This window comes from Euleptes europaea, chromosome 2 (assembly GCF_029931775.1).
Source record: "Euleptes europaea isolate rEulEur1 chromosome 2, rEulEur1.hap1, whole genome shotgun sequence".
NCBI classification, from domain to species: Eukaryota; Metazoa; Chordata; class Lepidosauria; order Squamata; family Sphaerodactylidae; genus Euleptes; species Euleptes europaea.
The window spans coordinates 11,745,992-11,765,382 of NC_079313.1; the positions used below are offsets into that span (position 1 = coordinate 11,745,992).

General features: G+C 50.0%; 1 protein-coding gene across 1 annotated transcript; it reads right to left on the reverse strand.

Moving 5' to 3' along the window:
* Positions 1–1,526: 1,526 nt before the first annotated feature.
* Positions 1,527–8,264, reverse strand: LOC130472620 (hepatocyte nuclear factor 3-gamma-like). Its single transcript, XM_056843992.1, has 3 exons — positions 7,947–8,264; positions 3,369–3,541; positions 1,527–1,827 (listed from the first exon to the last, which is right to left on the reverse strand). The coding sequence occupies exons 1-3, from the start codon at positions 8,262–8,264 to the stop codon at positions 1,527–1,529; spliced, it is 792 nt and encodes a 263-aa protein (XP_056699970.1).
* Positions 8,265–19,391: the final 11,127 nt, after the last annotated feature.

Genomic DNA, 19,391 nt, shown 5'->3' on the forward strand with positions numbered 1-19,391 from the left:
ATAGCTTTTAGGCATGACTGCTGAATGGGACTATCATGTTCAGAGGCAGTTTATCTCTAAGTACCAATTGTGGGGGGCGTTGCTCTTCCCTTCCTGCCGTTTGAGGGTTTCCTGGAAGCAACCGTTATGGGAAACAGGATGCCGGACTGCCAGTTTGCTGTCTGATAAATTTAGCCAGAGGTAGAGCCAGGATGGGCAAAATGGAACCTCCATGTTCAGAGGTTGAATACCAGAATAAGGGGACGAATGACAGCGGTGAGCTGTTGTCTTCTTGGCTTTCTTGTGGGAGTCCTGGGTTGGGAGCATCTTGCTGGACTCAACGAGATGCCTTGGCCTGATCCTGCAGGGCTTTCCTTGCGTTGTGGATCATGCTGCCAGGGCTGTCTTTAACCCTCTCAAGCTGCTGCATCTGTTTGACCTCTACTCCCTGGACGTGAAAATTGAGTCATTCGGCAACAATTCTTCCTGCAGTTAATTTGGGATGTGGAGGTGCCACCTGGGTGAATCCAGGAAACATTTACAGGGGTAATGGGGAAGCAGCATCAGCAATGAGGTTCTAGTCTGGGATGTCCCTGAGAAGGAAGGATATTTGAGAGTAGGTGGAACAGATGGCAGACTTCCTTTGCAGGGACAGGAAGCGGCTGCCAGCCTCAGCTTCACAGGGAGAAGAGCTGGCCCCCATTCAATCCAGGGCTGCCAACCTTCAGGTGGTGGCTGGAGATCTCCCGCTATTACAACTGATCCCCAGATGATCTGGAGAAAATGGCTGCTTTGGAAGGTGGAATCTATGGCATTATACCCCACTGAAGCCCCTCCCTTCCCCAAACCCCGCCCTCCTTGGGCTCCACCCCCAAAATCTCCAGGTAGTTCCCAACTTAGAGCTGGCCACCCTAATTCAATCCCTGGTGCCTCCAGTTACAGATCTTGGGCTGCAGGTGTTGGGATGGTTTCTCTCACTGCCAATTACAAAGCAGTGTGTAAAGAGGCGGGGATTCAAATGCTTCTTGCATCCCAGGAGCTCTTTCTGAGCAGAGGAAAGGCTTTTTAAAACCAAGGCTTGGATTCCCCTCCCTTTCAGATTGCTCCGTTTGTTTTGTTTGTTTGTTCTTAAAATGCTTTTTTATGCAGCAATTGGGTTTGGGGGAGGGTTTTCTCTCACAGTAGCCTCTACAAAGTCAGCCAATTACAAAGCAGCATTTAAAGGGGCGGGGACTTGATTTGAGCTTGGAGACTGCTGGTGCATAGATTCCCAGCAGGAAAGCATGGGTCCAGGTAGCAATGAACCTCAGGTAAAACTCCCATGCATAAACGACCTATACTGGCCTAGACGAAGATTAGACTGGAGGGGCCCGAAAGTCCCTGGTTCAATCCTCAGCGCCTCCAGTTACAGAATCTTAGAAAGCAAATGTTACCCGGCAGAGGAGTCCATTCTGAGACTGATGGGCTGGTGGTCTGAATTTCAAATGTGGGCCTTGCTGGGGAGCATATCCCACAGGTCATTCCATCGCCGATTCCCGCTGGAAAGGTCATAGGTTGGCGCGGGCTTGCAGGGGTGCCGTGGGGAGGGCCGGCCTGTTCCAGGTGGCCCAGTGGAGACGCTTTTCGGCTGGAAATTTCCCTGTTCCTCCTCCAGGGAAGAAAGGGGGAGGGAAGAAAGAGGTGCCCGAGGAGAGAAGGAGAGGTGGGAAACTTGGCAGGCAAGGTGGAGGCGGGCCAGGAACGGCGGCGGGGTGGGCATATGGAGAACAGCCGAGGCAGTAACGGCTCGGGCAGCAACTGAGTCCGTAAAAGGCATACGGGAGGTGGTGACCAAAGTTCATTGCCATCCTGGAGAAAGAAGTAGAAGAAGAATTGGTTTGTATATGCCACTTAAGGAAGAATCAAACTGGCTTCCCTTCCCTCCCCCTCCCCACAATAGACACCCTGTGAGGTAGGTGGGGCTGAGAGAGCTGTAACAGAGCTGTGACTAGCCCAAGGTCACCCAGCTGGCTTTGCGTGTAGGAGTGGGAAAACCAACCCGGTTCACCAGATTAGCGTCCGCCGCTCATGTGGAGGAGTGGGGAATCGAACCCAGTTCTCCAGACTAGAGTCCACTGCTCCGAACCACCGCTCTTAACCACTACATCACGTTGGCTCTCAAAGAAAGGAGAAAGGGGGGAGTCAAACACATTCAGTAAGGATAGTTCTCTGTGCATGAATAGCCCCATGGCACCTCCATGTAGAGAGGTGAGTACAAATGCTTTCATGCCCTGCTTGTCGGCTTCCCACAAGTCCATGGCTGGCCTTGGTTGCAAACTGTATAGACCTATTCACTGCAGTGGCTAAATCAAGTTTCCAAGTTCAGAGGCAGTCTACCTTTGCATACCACAAATGACTGGGGCGGGGGGGGGGTCTGTTGCCTTCATGCCCTGCCTGTAGAATTCCCAGAGGTATCCGACTCTGTTAGAAAACATCGGTCTGGATCTAGCAAGGATGTTTGGGTAATAATCCAGTGCCTTGACATAAAATATTATGAGCTTTTCAGACACTTTGCAGGCATTGTCTCAATCATCTGTGCAACAGCTCTGTAAGACAGGCCGGTACAATTATCCCCTTGCTTGCAAATGGGAGGGAGGGGGACCTGGTTAGAAAATTAGTGGCATAGGGAAGATTCAAACCTGGGATTCCTTAGCGTTCCATATAAAAGGGACACCCGAAGAGTTTATAACAGAGGTATAATTCTCAAGATTGTAGAATATTCGAAGTGCTTTGCAGGTATTTCCCTTGCAACAAACTTGTAAGGTAGGCCAGGATACTTTCCTATTATAGTAGGGTTACCAGTTCTGGGTTGGGAAATACCTGGAGATTTTGGGGTGGAGCCTGAGGAGGGCAGGATTTGGAGAAGGGAGGGACGTCATAGAGTCCAGTTGCCAAAGGGGCCATTTTCTCCAGGGGAACTGACCTCTATTGGCTGGAGAGCAGTTGTAATAGCGGGAGATTTCCAGCCAACACCTGGAGGTTGGCAACCCTATATTATAGACAGGGCATCAAGGCAGGCGGGGGAACGAGGCCTTCTTTGCTAAGGTCAAAGCAGAAGTGAAATTTGAACCCAGGGCTTCTTGGTTCACGGCTCATTGTCAGTACGCTAATTCTTTTCACCCAGCTGAAGAGTGAAAGGAAGATGGTGGCTCTTTCCATCGGTTCTGGCGAGGTCAGCTCGGGGTCAGTATGGAGGGCTAAAGGTCTTATCCATCATGCTTTTGGGGTCGCGGTGGAGGTTAATAGAGCCCATTAAGGGATAGGGGAGGGAGGTTTTACCACGCATATGGCGTGGGGATCAGGGGGGTGGATTTGGGGCAGCCGGGTTCTGGCAGCTGCTGGCCTCTTACCTCCGGATGCGGCGCCGTGCCCTTCGCCGGTGGTAATCGCCCTTGGAGAAGTCCTCCAGGTTGGCCGGGTGGACGGCCCAAAAGTGGCCCTTTCCGTTGTCACTGCGGCCCGCTTTGACAAAGCACTCATTCAGGGAGAGGTTGTGTCGTACGCTGTTGCGCCAGCTTTTCTCCTGGGAATGAAAGGAGCATGCGGAACTCATTGCCCTGTTTGGCCACTGGTCTGGTTGGCTTTCAAAGGGGGGGATTGGACATAGGGTTGCCAACCTCCAGGTTCAGTGGAAATAGCCACGGGTTACCACTTCCTTGACTCAACTTTGGAACACCTTCATATACATCAGCTCCAGTAGCGCTTGAAAGGACATATTCTCTCATGGAATTCATTCATCTGAGTAACTGATGGTTCCTTATTTGTGTTCATGTTATGTAATTTATGTTTTGTAATGGAGAGAATTATAACAGATGTTATAGGCATTTAGTAAACTATTGTATTATTGACTTCAACTGAGCTTTCGTGCTGCTTTTTGCTAGCAACCTCCAGGTACTAGCTGGATATCTCCCACCATTACAACTGATCTACAGCCGATTGGGATCAGTTCTCCTGGAGAAAATGGCCGCTTTGGCCATTGGACTCTATGGCACTGAAGTCCCTCCCCTCCCCAAACCCCGCCCTCCTCAGACTCTGCCCCAAAAACCTCCCGCCGGTTGTGAAGAAGGACCTGGCAACCCTACCTATGGTTGAGGTAGGGTTGCCGACTTCCAGGTAGTAGCTGGAGATCTCCTGCTATTACAACTAATCTCCAGCCAATAGAGATCAGTTCACCTGGACAAAATGGCACTTTGACAATAGGACTCTATGGCATTGAAGTCCCTCCCTTCCCCAAACCCTGCCCTTCTCAGACCCCACCCCCAAAATCTCCAAGTATTTCCCAACCCAGAGCTGGCATCCCTACACGAGATCGAGTGGGCAGTGGCTGCCTCGGCTGCCTCGTGGGCCGGATAAGAGCTCTCCAGGGGCTGGATCCGGACAGCGGCCCGTATGTTTGACACTAGAGGGCTGGACTAGAGGGCTGGACTTAGGCTGGAGAGGCACGAGTTCAAATCTCTGCTCTGAAACTCAACAGGGCTGTTGTGACAGCAAAACGGAGGGCAGAAGGTGGGGTGCAAATCGATGGGCCAACAAGAGAAGAGATAAGGGAGGGGAGAGCTATACCATGAGGGACTAGCCTCTTGAAGCGAATGGGACCTTGGGGAGTCAGCGTTGGGTTGTCAGGAGAGAAAGGTCACAGGAGGAAAAGTCAGGTTGAGAATTCAAATGCTGATGATCTCTCTCTCCCTTATAGGGCTGCCAGCTCCAGTTTGGGAAATACCTGGAGATTTTGGGGGCAGAGCCTGAGGAGGGCGGGGTTTGGGGAGGGGAGGGACTTCAATGCCATAGAGTCCAGTTGCCAAAGCGGCCATTTTCCCCTGCTGAATTGATCTCTATCGGCTGGAGATCAGTTGTAATAGCAGGAGATCTCCAGCTACTACCTGGAGGTTGGAGATCAGAGAGGTTTTGTCCGTGTGGGACAGGGGACGCTGAAACCATCGAACACACCACTGATATGTTGCCCATTCTACCACGAAGTTAGATCAAAGCTTATTTCCCCCCTGCTTGGTAAATTCCCTGAAGAGTCAGTTGAGCTTTTGGCAAAGAAGCTCCTATTAGGAGAAGACCCTCTGCTTACGCTCCAAACTGCCAAGTTCTGCGCCGCTGCTATTAAAATACGCAGAACTTTATTAGAGAATGGTTGTTAGAATATTTTACAATTTTATCAATTTTAAGATGATCATTTTAACCAGGGATTGTTTTCATTGATCTTACACCTTTATATGTACGGGCAGTCTGCGATTCTGCGGTGCAAAACTATCGAGTCTGGAAATTTTGATGTGTTGGCATGTGATTGGTCAGTCGACCGTATTAACAAATATGAATTTGGAGGTTGGCAACCCTACCCCCTTATGTCTTATTGAATTTGGAGTGGAGTAACAGTCACTCGTCGCAGAGCCAGGGTGCGCTGAGTGGGACGGTTTTCTTGCTCTCGTTCGGAACGCCTGCCCCTCCTTCCTCTCGAGGAACCTCTGTGGTTGAAACTATTGGATGCACCTTGTTTTTCACAAGAATGGGGCGTCCTCATTGAGCGGAGAGCATTTTCCCCTTTCTGGTTTGGAATTCCCCTCCTGGCATTGCTTCACAAACAGTCTCTCGCAAAGGATCGCAACAGCCCTGGAAGGTAGGCCAGTAAGGGGAAAGGAGAGGGCGGGGGGCGTCTGAAAGCAAAGGATGATCAGGGGCCTGGAGACCAAGCCCTGTAAGGAAAGGCTGAGGGAGTTGGGAATGTTCAGTCAGGAGAAGAGGAGATTGAGGGGGGACAGGATCACTCTCTTTAGGTATTTGAAGGGCTGTCACTTAGAGGAGGGCAGGGAGCTGTTCCTGTTGGCAGCAGAGGAGAGGACTCGCAAGAATGGGTTTAAATTGCAGGCGGAAAGGTACCAACTGGATATTAGGGGGGGAAATTACTGTAAGAGTTGTTCGACAGTGGAATCAGCTACCTAGGGAGGTGGTGAGGCTCCCCCTTACTGGCAGTCTTTAAGCAGAGGCTGGATGAACACTTGTCAGGGATGCTCTGGGCTGATCCTGCATTGAGCAGGGGGTTGGACTAGATGGCCTGTATAGCTCCTTCCAACTCTATGATTGTACACATGACTCTTTGTTGTTGTGTTTTGTGCGTCCGCATCGGCAAAACACCACACAAAAAGAATCCTCCGTGCCAGCACATCAAGTTTACTCTGCGTAGACAGTATTGTGCTCCGTGGATCTTGCTTGGCCCTTTGGTGCGTTCAGAACTTCCCTACTTTCTTAATTTGTGATCCCTTTTCCCTGTTCCGTGCAAACTGAATGAAGACAGTTGCCTCCCACGCACAGTTTTCCCAGGGGAAAATCAGGAAGATCCTCAAGGAAAAAAACACACAACTTCTGCTCTCTGCATGCAACATCATAATTAATTTCTGCCCCTGGGGCAGCAAAATAGCTTGCTCTGATTCCGCCGAGGAGGAATTCGGTGTTGACCTAGCAAGCTTGCATACATTCCCAATGGCTTGGTAAAGGAGCCAGCGTGGTGTAGAGGTTAAGAACGGTGGTTTAGAGTGGTAGACTCTGATCTAGAGAACCGGGTTTGATTCCCCACATGGAGGCTAATCTGGTGAACTGGATTTGTTTCCCCGCTCCTACACACGAAGCCTGCTGGGTGACCTTGTTCTAGTCACAGCTCTCTCAGCCCCACCTACCCCACAGGGTGTCTGTTGTGGAGAGGGGAAGGGAAGGTGATTGTGAGCTGGTTTGATTCTTCCTTAAGTGGTAGAGAAAGTCAGCATATAAAAACCAACTCTTCTTCTTCTCAATTATTCTTTTCTGAGTTGGTTTCCGCCCATCAGAGGGCGCCTCGCTCTCCCCGTGGGTTTTGCCCGCATTTTTCAGATTCTGGCTAAAATGCGGGCAAAGCGCGTGGGAAGAGCGAGGCGTCCTCTGGCAGGCAGAAAGGGCATGCATAATCAAAAGGAAGCCCCGAAGCTGTCGGCGGGGGTGACCACGGGGAAATGTCCCTGCACAAAAGGCCAATATTTCTATGGTCTGGAATGAAAGGATATAGATGAAATTCCTAAGAACTTTTTTTCTGGGAGTAAGTCCCATTGCATAAAACGCGACTTATTTCCAAGTAGACTTGCTTAGTATGACTCTGTGTGTACCTCTCGAAACCAGGTTGTCAGAATTCACTTTCCCCCAAGCGACACCAGGAAACCAGCTGAATGTCTGTCACAAGAGTGCATGAAATGTGGTATTGTGAGTCAGACCACAGATATTTCAAGGTCAGTATTGTCTAGAAGAAGAGGAGGAGGAGGAAGGGGAGGAAGAGGAGGAAGAAGAGGAGTTGGTTTTTATATGCCGTCTTTCTCTACCACTTAAGGGAGAATCAAACCAGCTCACAATCCCCTTGTCTTCCCCTCCGTACAATAGACACCTTGTGATGTAGGTGGGGCTGAGAGAGCTCTAAGAGAACTGTGACTAGCCCAAGGTTACCCAGCAGGCTTCACATGTAGGAGTGGGGAAAACAACCCGGTTCACCAGATTAGCCTCTGCCGCTCATGTGGCAGAGTGGGGAATCAAACCTGGTTCTCCAGATTAGAGTCTACCGCTCCAGACCACCGGTCTTAACCAGTACACCACGCTGGCTCTCTTGGACAGGAAGAAGCTCTCCAGGGTCCCTGGCAGAGGTCTTTCCCGTCAACTTCTACCTGATCCTTTTAACTGGGGATACTGGAGATTGAATCTGGGACCTTCCCCACAGATACTCTGCTACTGAGCCACAGCCCCTTCTCTCCTGCACCCAAGCCAGGTAGGCTCAAGGGAAAGGGGACTCAGATTTGGGACAATCTCATATTTTTGGAGTCCATGAGGTGTGCCAGATCTATGAAAAAGGGGAGTTGGCATCCCCCCTCCCAAATACACAGCCTCGGCAATGAACCCGTCGCCAACCTCACCTTGTTTTTGAAGTAGGGGTACTTATCCATGATCCACTGGTAAATGTCGCAAAGCAACAGCTTCTTCTCCGGGGACGAGAGGATGGCAGTCGAAATGAGGGCGATGTAGGACAGGTTGGGTTTATCCAGGGGGTCCGGAGATCCCTGCGACGGGGGTCCCACCACCAAGGGGACATCTTTTCCTCTGGAGAAGCCAGGGTCCTGGAGATCCCTAGGCTCTGGGGCCTCTTGAGGAGACTTTCCTTTATCAAAAAGCAGGTAATCGATGGTGAACGAGACTCCGGGCTGCTTCGGCCCGCCAGCTCCGGCCCCTTCCATGGTTCGGTCAACCGGGCAGCTCCTCGGTCTCAGCTCATCTTCCAAGGTCCAGTGAGTCCAGGAGGGTCAGGGAAGCTGCACCGGACTGCCGGAGGCTCCTCTTGAGGCCCGGCTCGTAATTAGCGCAGATTACAAGGTTTGCTAATTGTGTTTTCGCAAACGGGCCGCCTTCGCAAAGCGTCCTGTTTATCTGGCAAAGTCTTGGCTTTAGTGGGATTTGAGACCTAAGCCTAAATAATACATTGATTAATCCACTTGGGGTGGAGGAATTCTAAGCCGGGTTCGCCAACAGGTTGGCGGCAGCTGTTGGTGGGGGGGGGGGGGGAGAGGTGTCAGAAAAGGGGTTAGAAAAACAGGGAAGTGTGGGAGGGGGTTTGAAGGAAGCCCCCTAGGATTCTCCCAGCAAAGGGCCACATCCGTTGCTTTTGATTCAGAAGAAGAGGAAATGAAATTTGTGCTGTGGGAAGGGGACACCTTTAGTCTTTCCCAAGTTGCTAAATTTCGCTCAGTGGCTATTAAGGCCTGTTTGACAGAGACCACTAGTGGTAATGTCAATATTGGCCACAACTAACTTTTAGGTAAATTTTAATACAATATATTTATTGCAACTATTTTAGCATGTTAATGTATTTATGTTAAGCTATGGAGATACTTTTGATTTGATACCTACCCTTTTAAAATCCTTTTTAAGATTGTAGTTGTAAACTATGTTCTGGCAAAAGCTGTAAATAATTATTAATAATATGTTGCTTTTTAAAATCAAGTGTCCTCTTTTGTCCCTAGAAGGAGAAGAATGTCATGTCACAATTGTGTAGGTCAGGGGTCCCCAACCTTTTGGAAACCGTGGGCTCCTTTGGAATTCTGACACAAGGTTAGGGTTGCCAACCTCCAGGTACTAGCTGGAGATCTCCCGCTATTACAACTGATCTCCAGCTGATAGAGCTCAGTTCACCTGGAGAAAATGGCCGCTTTGCCAATTGGACTCTATGGCATTGAAGTCCCGCCCCTCCCAAAACCTGTTCTCAGACTCTGCCCCAAAAATCTGACACGGAACCCAAGCGGATTGGCAGTCTGTCCAGGATACCCATCAGAAAGTCCACGGCCACATAGAAAAAGTATAGTTTATTTGTACAGTGCAGAAATATATACAGATACTCCTTTCACACTCTCTGCTCATAACATCCCGCATAGAACTGCGGTTTCACTTCAATATATACACCTGGTGGTTGCAGCCACCAATCACAGTAGATACCCAATTACCCTGGCATTGCTACTGCATTGCATCAGCCACCTGGCTATAGCTGGATCAGGCCAACTTTCTCTAGCTCCCCAGGTACTTTCCAGGCTGATTACATCATCCTTAGATCTCTCTGATCTATCCTGCCCTGTCAAACGAATCTGACAGACTTGTAATCTTGACACTCCTTCTCAAGGATTTCAGATTAGTTTGATTAGCTTCATGAATCTATTGCAATCCACAATTTTTGTAAATAGATCTGCCACATTACCAGCACTGGCACACTTTACAATATATACCAAGCCTTTGTTCACAGCTTCAAGTACATTGACATATCTTATCCTTATATGCTTACTTCTGCCTTTAAAGTTTTGCTCAGTCGCAAGTTGTAGCGCTGATTGACTGTCAGTATACACCTTTACTGGTAATTGTACAGACACATTGAGTTCCTTCATGAGATAGACAAACCATTCCACCTGGTTTATACATTCACTCACAGCACTATATTCTGCTTCACATGAACTCATGGCTACAAATGACTGTTTTACAGATTTCCAATGTATGGGTGCTTCACCAAAATACAACACATACCCGGTCGTTGATTTTGCGTTCCCCTGATCTGCCCATGATGCATCAGCATATGCAGTCAGTTCCCCATTACATGCATTCAAGCATAACTGTTTGTTCACAGATCCCTTCAGGTATCTGAGTACACTAAACAGCTGCTTTCCAGTCACTCTGCTTTGGCGACATATTTTTCCTGCTCAGGCAATGTACCGCCTGATATATGTCTGGGGGAGTCCAACAAGCAAGATATAACAAACTTCCTATCAGGGACTGATACAGAGATTTGTCACACTCTTCTTGTTCTTGAGACTCTTCACACAAATAACCTGTGACCATTGGGGTTTCAGCTGCATTAGCATCAAGCATGCTAAACCTTTCCAGCAACTGTTTTATTTTTTCTGTTTGAGACAAGTAAAAAACACCTTTACTGTCTCTGTTTATTTTTACCCCTGGAATCACATCCAGGTGCAGTCAATTTACAAACTGCCACCTGCTAGATTAGTATGAGAAACCTTGAGCTATTGGCATTCTTCCATTTCAGCTTTCCTTGCTCTGAACCACAATAGCTTTTCTCTTTCATTGTCAGCTACAATTCTTTCATAGCTGCCAGGTTCACCATCATCCATACTGTAAACATGATCACAATAATCAAAACCATATCTTTGTGGAGGTACTCCTTTATTACTTCTGTCTGACCGTCTGACAACCGTGCCACTAGACTCCCCTCCTTCTGGAGTCTTAACCTTTACTGTTTCCCTGCTTGCAACAACTTCAGGAAAAACACTTTCATCTGCCTCTGGCTGTTCATTAGCCGGCAAAAAAAACTTCTTCAGAAACCTTCACAGTGCCATGTAATCTTGGCCAATTAAAAGATTCTCCGAAGTTCACAGATTTGCTAAATGACACCTGGTTCTGCTCATTAGCAAAGCGATAAGATTTTGCTGCATTCTGATATCCCAGAAAAATCAGCAGTTTGGATTTCTTGCCACCTGCTCTGCGGTTCTTTAAAGGTATATTCACCCAAGCCTTTGTACCAAACACTCTTAAATGCTTTAAAGAGGGATTTCTATTGTACAATGCCTTGTAGGGAATATTGTTAATGCTGGAGGTCCAAAGTCTATTAATCAGATAACAAGCCACCTTGATGCCTTCCCCCCAGAACCTGGGTTTTAGATTAGCATCCTCTATCAAAGCTTGCAACATTGACTTTAGATAACCAATCCTCCTCTCAGCCACACCATTCTTCTGAGGAACACAGGGATTAGCCAATCTGTGCTCAGTTCCCTTGCTCTCTAACCACTGGGTAAATGCACTAGAGACAAATTCACCGCCTCTGTCAGATTGTATACTAGATACCTTGAGGTCTAGCTGCCTTTCCACCCTTTTAATCCAATACTTGATGGTTTGACATGCCTCACTTTTCTGCTTCAGCAGATACGCCCAGCCATAACGAGAGAAATCAGCAATAATACACAAAGCATACCGGTTCTTAGACACACTCTCAGGAAATGGGCCACAGAGATCTAAATGAGCAATTTGCAGAGGTCTGGTTGCCACCCTTTGGCTTACCTTAGCCACTGGACTACGTCTGCTTTTAACAGATTTGCAGACAGTGCAATCTAGGAAAGAATTACACCCATTCAGCTTAATGTCATCCTTCCCTAACACACTCAGGGTCTTCTTTAGAATGGAAAAGGAGGCGTGCCCAAAATGCCCAAAATGCCTATGTAGAAGGTGTATGCACTCATTATGTGGATTTTTATTCACAGACTCCACTACCATAGAAGTTTCTCCTGTCCTTCTATGCACCACATAGACATTCTTTTGCAAGTACCCTTCTAACATTACAACCTCTCCCTGGCTTAACTCGCAGGTGTTTCCTTCAAACTGCACCTTAAAACCAGCCTTAGCCAGCACAGAAACACTTAGCAAACTATGCTGTAACTCAGGCACACAAAGTACATTCTGAAACTTATAATTTAACTCTGGGAAAAATACCTCCCCCTCAGAGTGTACCTTTAAGTGTCTCCCATCTGCTAGACTTACATTAGACTTAGCAGACTGCTTTTGGTTAACCAACATGGAAGCTTTGTTAACAAAACATTTACATGCCCCACTGTCCAAAAGCCAAATGTCCTCCTTGCCTCCAGCTTCTGCCAGCACAACAGCAGTGTAAGTTCCATTCACTGACTGTCTCTTTGGTTGCTTTTTCCTGGCCAACTGGGGACAATTTCTTTTCAAATGTTGTGAGGACCCACAAAGAAAAAACTTTCTGACGAACATCACGCATTCCTCCTCTTGCTTGTAGCTCCTACTCTTCCGGTCTCCCTCACGTGCTGGCGTCTGAGCCATCTGCGCAGAGTAGAACGCTGCCCTTCTCCCTGGGTTGCATCCCTGGTGGGCTGATGTCATCAGCGTTGGCTGTGAATTGCCTCCCTGCCTGGGTGTGAGGGTCTGTATGCCTGGCCTTCGGTAGGCCTTTGCCTTGTATGCTTCCCCCCCCCCCTGGACTTGTAAAAGCAGTCCAGGTCTCTTGACTTTCCTTGGTTCAGGCGCAGCGTCTGACGGGCCCCAGGTTGGAATGTCTCTCCTCTCTTCCCACATCCCTCCCTTGCTCTTACTGACTTCCTTCCACCACTGTGGCCTTGGTAGGCAGATAGTACTAACAAGCTCTGAGTTCTTTGATGTTTTGTACCATGCACAATTATCTCGTAGATTCCCATAATACACGTTTGACATCTGCTTCCCTGTAGGGGTTATAATTCTGTCTTTGTGAATCTGGATTCACTTGCAACTTTACCAGTGTAAGGCCTGTACTTCTCTGAAGCTTCCAATAAAGTTTCTTGTTTCTGCATGACCGTCTGAGCAAGTGATTTTATGGAGTTTGCACAGGGAGGTTGGGAACCCTCACATTAAGTTGCAAGTCCCTGCCTCGTTGACCTGCTCCTGTACCGTTCCTGGACAGCTATGGCAGGCAACGGGGATGACAATGGCAAGCCGGACGACAGCGACAAGAAGGACAACGCTGTACCCAAAAAGCCTGACCTACCCCCTTCGGAAGGGAAGTCGACTGGGAAGACGCCCAGTGGAGCTGACTCAGGGTCAGGTTTGGGTGCAAAGTCCAAGCAAACTCGCTTGGAGAGCTGGCTGGAATCTCCCCGGCATTGGTCGCTCTCGAAGAGCGACGCGCAGTCAAGACGGACTGTGGTTCACGGGTTGGGGTTCGAGGACGATCCCGCCCGAAAGGAAGCCCTGCTACTTCACCAGATGGATGAGGAGCGGATGCGCTGGCAGACAGAGCGCCAGGATTTACTGGACCGGATGGATACCATGCAAGCAGTGATGCTGGACATGGCCCAAGCCATGGACGAACTGAAGGTTCAGACTCCACCCGTGGCTCCGCCGGACGGAGGACGACAGCCACCCGTGGCCCCCGCACCTCCCATCCGTCCCGCTCCACCGGCCCGTCGAGATTTGAAAATCACGTATGACGGGTCGAGTGACCAGCTGACGTTTTTTATGGTGCAAGTGGACATTTTTATGCGCGAACAGGCCCGGACTTTTACCTCGGAAGAATCCCGGGTCCAATACGTGGCGTCTCTCCTACAAGGTGAGGCGGCCGCCTGGATGGTACAGCAGTATGAGCTCCGCTCCCCGGTCTTGTGAAGTCTCGATGACTTCATGGTCGCCCTTCGACACCGTTTTGAGGACCCGCATTTGGGTGAGCGAGCAAAAACTGCCTTACAACAACTGCGCCAAGGGACTAAATCTGTCACGCAGTATGCAAGCGAATTTCAGTCGCTCTCGAGTCGAATTTTGGATTGGAGTGAAGCTACCAGGGTGCAGTGTTTCCGCGAAGGTTTGAACCCGGAATTGCAACACTGGGCTTTCATGCAAGGTAACCCTCCTGATGTGGAAGGGTGGGTCCGTCACGCCGCGGACATCGAAAACCGAAAGCAACTGTTGCTCCTGTCCCGGCAACGCTCCGGACGGGAGACCAAGACCCGTGGAGACAGGCCCGGCGGTCCGAAGGACTCTCGTCCCCCCTCGGGGGGAGGACCCTCCGCGACCGAACGCCATAAACGCTTTGAGAGCGGGGTCTGTCTCGTTTGCGGGGGGAAAGGACATTTTGCTTCTCAATGCCCTTCACGTCCCGGACGTCCGGGACCATCTCGTCCGGCAACGGCCGAACCTGAGAAGCCCCCTCCCGAGGGGCAACCTCGCCGCCGGAGCGGCGCACCAAGCCGACGGAGCACACCCTCGGCCTTGCACGCACGCGCTGAGGTCGAAGCCTCGGGCTCTCCCGGCCCATCGGGGCCATGGATTACAAATGAAGCCTTTGACTCATCGGAGTCACGGATTACAAATACCGCAGCTGCGTCCTCCAGTGAGGAGGAAGACTGGGAACTGCCAGCAAAAAACGCCGTCAGTCTGCTGTAAAGGGGGCTCCTCAGCAGACCGCCCCGAACGTTGTGCAAGGAGCTCCATTGATGGTAAGCGCTCAGGAAGACAATGTGTATGTAAAAGTCAATCTCTCGCTACCCAAAGGGGGGCCCACATTAGAATTTACGGCCCTAGTTGACTCGGGTTGTGCCCGCACCCTGATAAGCGAAGAGACTGCCCGACAATTACGCGTTAAGCGAAAGCGGCTACCTGAACCCATCCGTTTTGCCCTGATGGATGGCAGTGACTTTAAAAAAGGACCTGTAACTCACCACACTGCTGCGGTCGTCATGGCTATAGGGGAACATTGGGAACGGCTTTATTTTACCATTGCCCCCATCACCGCGCCTGTTGTGTTAGGGATGAATTGGTTGCTGGGGCACAATCCCTCCATAGACTGGGTTGAGCGGATGCTCACCTTTCCCCGCAACCCATGTGAACTTCATGATAAAGACCGAGTACTGCACAATCCTGCAGCCGCCCTCGTAGGGGCCCCTTCTATCGGGCTTCTACTGCCCCAGCTTCCCAAAGAGTATTCCCAGTTTGCCGATGTGTTTGACGTGCGGGAATGCGACGAACTACCCCCCCACCGGGAAACGGACTGTGCTATCGAGATAGTGGGGGACGGCAAATTGTCCAAGGGGAAGGTCTACCCCATGAGTCCTAATGAAAAGGCGGTGTTGCAAGACTATTTGGACACCAATTTGGCACGGGGCTTTATCCGCCCGTCTAAGGCTCCATACTCAGCCCCCGCCTTCTTTGTCAAGAAAAAGACGGGAGACTTAAGACTGTGTATTGATTTCCGTAGACTGAATGCTGTAACTCAGTCTAATGCATACCCCCTCCCTCTCATTCCAGACCTTCTCGCACAATTGAAAGAGGGCCGAATCTTCACCAAATTGGATTTGGTGGAGGCTTACCACCGAGTCCGCATACGAGAAGGGGACGAACCAAAGACTGCCTTTTCCAGTTGTTTTGGAATGTTTGAGTACTTAGTGATGCCGTTCGGACTTTCGGGGGCTCCGAGTGTGTTCATGCAATTAATTAATGAAGTGCTTCATGATTTGTTGTTCCGCGGGGTGGTGGTTTTCTTGGACGACATCCTCATTTATACGAAAACCATGGAGGAGCACGTACAACTGGTACGCGAGGTGCTGCAGCGGCTGCGCGAGCACAAACTGTTTGCTAAGGTTTCTAAATATGATTTCCATCAACCCTCCATCACCTTCCTGGGGTATGTGATTTCCCATCAAGGCTTAGAGATGGATCCCGAGAAAGTCCGGGCGGTAATGGAGTGGGACCCCCCCACCACGCGCAGACATTTACAGCAGTTTTTGGGCTTTGCTAACTTTTACCGAAACTTCATCCCTAATTTTGCCCAGGTAGCGCTCCCTCTCACTTCGCTCCTGCGCACAAAAGGGAAAGGGGCGGGAGCCGCCTTGCCCTCTGCTCGATTGCAATGGACTTCGGACTGCCAGCAGGCTTTTGATACGCTCAAGCTGCTTTTCTCGTCCGAACCCGTTCTTGCGCACCCTGATTGTGAAAAACCTTTCGTGGTCCAGGTCGATGCCTCTGACGTCGCCATGGGGGGGGGGGCTCTCTTGCAACGGGACGAGAACGGTCAGCTGAAACCTTGTGCCTATTTTTCTAAAAAATTCTCCCAATCTGAAATCAACTGGGCCATTTGGGAGAAAGAAGCCGCTGCTGTTAAACATGCCCTCACCATTTGGAGGCATTTTCTGGAAGGGGCAGAGATCCCTTTTGAGGTTTGCAGCGATCACAAGAATCTAGAGGCTTTAAAGGGGGCTAGAAAGCTCACCGCGAAACAAATTCGTTGGGCACAGTTTTTTGCCAAATTCCGCTTTGTCCTGAAACATGTGCCAGGGAAGGACAATGCATTAGCGGATGCTCTTTCTAGGCTCCCCCAGTACCGCAATGACTTTGACCGGCCGGTGGATTCCCTGTTTACCCCTGAACAGAGAGGCGAAGTCTCGGGACTCGCAGTAACCACCCGGTCCCAGTCCCACCGCCAGGATGTTCCCCTCCTCAAGGGAATCCCGGAGGCTTTCCAACAGCGGCTCCGGGACGCTTCTCTGAGGGAGGCGGATCAGCAGGTGCTCCCCGCACATCTCGACCAACAGGGCTCCTTGTGGTTACAGGGGGGTAAGCTTTATGTCCCCGAGGTACTCCGAAAAGAGGTGCTGGGACTGGTTCACGGGGCCAAACTTGCGGGGCATTTTGGGTTTGTAAAGACTTTGCATTTATTGCGGCGTCAATTTTGGTGGCCAGGTATGAGAGCCGATGTGGAGTTGTACGTGCGCAGCTGCCCTGTTTGCGCCACGGCCAAAAAACGGATGGGAAAGCCTCCCGGACTCTTAAAGCCTCTGGAGACCCCGACCATGCCCTGGGAAGTGATCGCCATGGATTTTATCACGGATTTGCCCCCAAGTCGGGGAAAAACTGTACTGTGGGTGATAACAGACTTATTCTCCAAACAGGTTCATTTTGTTCCTTGTGCGGGACTACCATCGGCCCAGAAGTTGGCTAAACTGTTTATTAATCACGTGGTGAAGCATCATTCGATTCCGAGGAAGGTCCTCTCCGACAGAGGGGCTCAGTTCGTGGCCAAATTCTGGAGGGCCTTCCTGAAAGTCATGGGGGTGGAAGAGCAAGGACTCTCTTCAGCCTACCACCCCCAGACCGATGGTCAGACCGAACGTGTCAATGCTGTAGTAGAATGCTATCTAAGGTATTATGTCAATTACCACCAGGACGATTGGGTAGACCTACTGCCTTTTGCTGAATATGCCTACAATAACACCCCCCATTCCTCCACAGGTTTCAGTCCTTTTCACGTGGTTTATGGAAAGGACTTTGGACCCTTTGGTTCTCCTAACATCACTCCTGAACTTGAGGGGGTGCAGGAGGTTCAGGATTGGATACAAGTAGTGCAGACCACTTGGCCCTGGCTGCAAAAGAACCTGGAAAGGGCCAAGCGCAAGTACAAAGACCAGGCCGATAAACATCGGTCTCCGGGGTGGGAACTCAAGGTGGGAGGGCAGGTTTACCTTTCCACAAAGAACCTACGGTCACTTCGGCCTTGCAAAAAGCTTAGTGACAAGTATGTAGGTCCTTTCCCCATCACCCGGGTGATCAATGACGTTACGGTAGAGTTGGAAGTTCCCAAGTCTCTTCGAGGCGTGCATCCGGTGTTCCATATCAGTCTACTTAAGCCGTACGTCGCTGCCCCTCAGTTCCACCCCCTCCCTAAGTCTGAAGTTCCTACAGTTGTGGGAGGGGAAACGCATCTTGAAGTTTCTAAAGTGTTGGACTCTAAACTGAAAAAGGGAAAACTGTTCTATTTGATCCGCTGGAAGCACCTGGGGTCCGCCCAGGATGAGTGGGTGGCCGCTCCCCATGTGGCGGCTCCCCGTCTGGTTCGAGAGTTTCACTCTGCCTATCCTGACAAGCCTCGTCCGCCCGGACTCGGGGGAGGGGGGCCTTAAGGGGGGCAGAATGTGAGGGTCTGTATGCCTGGCCTTCGGTAGGCCTTTGCCTTGTATGCTTCCCCCCCCCCCTGGACTCGTAAAAGCAGTCCAGGTCTCTTGACTTTCCTTGGTTCAGGCGCAGCGTCTGACGGGCCCCAGGTTGGAATGTCTCTCCTCTCTTCCCACGTCCCTTCCTTGCTCTTACTGACTCCCTTCCACCACTGTGGCCTTGGTGGGTAGATAGTACTAACAAGCTCTCTTTGATGTTTTGTACCATGCACAATTATCTCGTAGATTCCCATAATACACGTTTGACATCTGCTTCCCTGTAGGGGTTATAATTCTGTCTTTGTGAATCTGGATTCACTTGCAACTTTACCAGTGTAAGGCCTGTACTTCTCTGAAGCTTCCAATAAAGTTTCTTGTTTCTGCATGACCATCTGAGCAAGTGATTTTATGGAGTTTGCACAGGGAGGTTGGGAACCCTCACACTGGGATGATTTATACCGAACTGCACGGCACTTGACTCCCGTGACGACTACGACGTTCCTCTCGGGTGAACTATGAACTCCTGGGCTGCAGTCATCTGCTTACGTCCTTCCTCCCGTCGTTCCTCGTCCTCCAGAATCCGTCCAGTCATGTATTCATAGGTTCGCTGCCCTGCTGCCAGGCTCTCCAGCGAGGTTACTAAAACATCAAAGCTCGCATCCAGAGAACTCAAAAGCAAATACACCCGGTCTTCTGCAGCTATATCCTTTCCCCTCAACTCCAGCTGTCTAAACAACTCTACCAGAGTCTTCAAGTGGGCTGCGGCCGGCGTGTGCAGTGATTTATTGCATCTATAAAGATGCCTCATTAGTGCTAGCACAGTGCCTGCCGAGTCCCGGAGATACACCGCTCGTAGACTATCCCATGCCAACTTTGCATGCTCTTTGCAAACAACAAAAATAAGCTGGTCATCTCCCACCGACAAGGTGATATTGGCAAGGGCTTTTATGTCCTTGGCAATCTCGGCTGCTGTAGTAGGGAGTCTTTCCACCGCGTCCCATAAATCTTCCCTTTTCAGATATTGCTCCAACCTCACAGACCTGGCAATCTTATGCATAACTCTAACAGTACCTCTTCGACATTTCAAGCAGAAGATCTGCTGGGCAAAAGGCCCACATAGTCCTACCTACTTCCTAAAAGCACTTGGCAGTAGGGTTGCCAACCTCCAGGTAGTTAAGGGAACAAACAGCACCACAGCTCAATTCATAAGAAGCTATTATGTAATAATCATAACATGGGGAAAAAACTCAAAGCATACACGCAGGTATGAAGACAGTCCGGAACCCCAAATATAATAAAACAGGGGTGTGTCCACAGGTAAGTTCTGTTTAGAAACACAGTAGG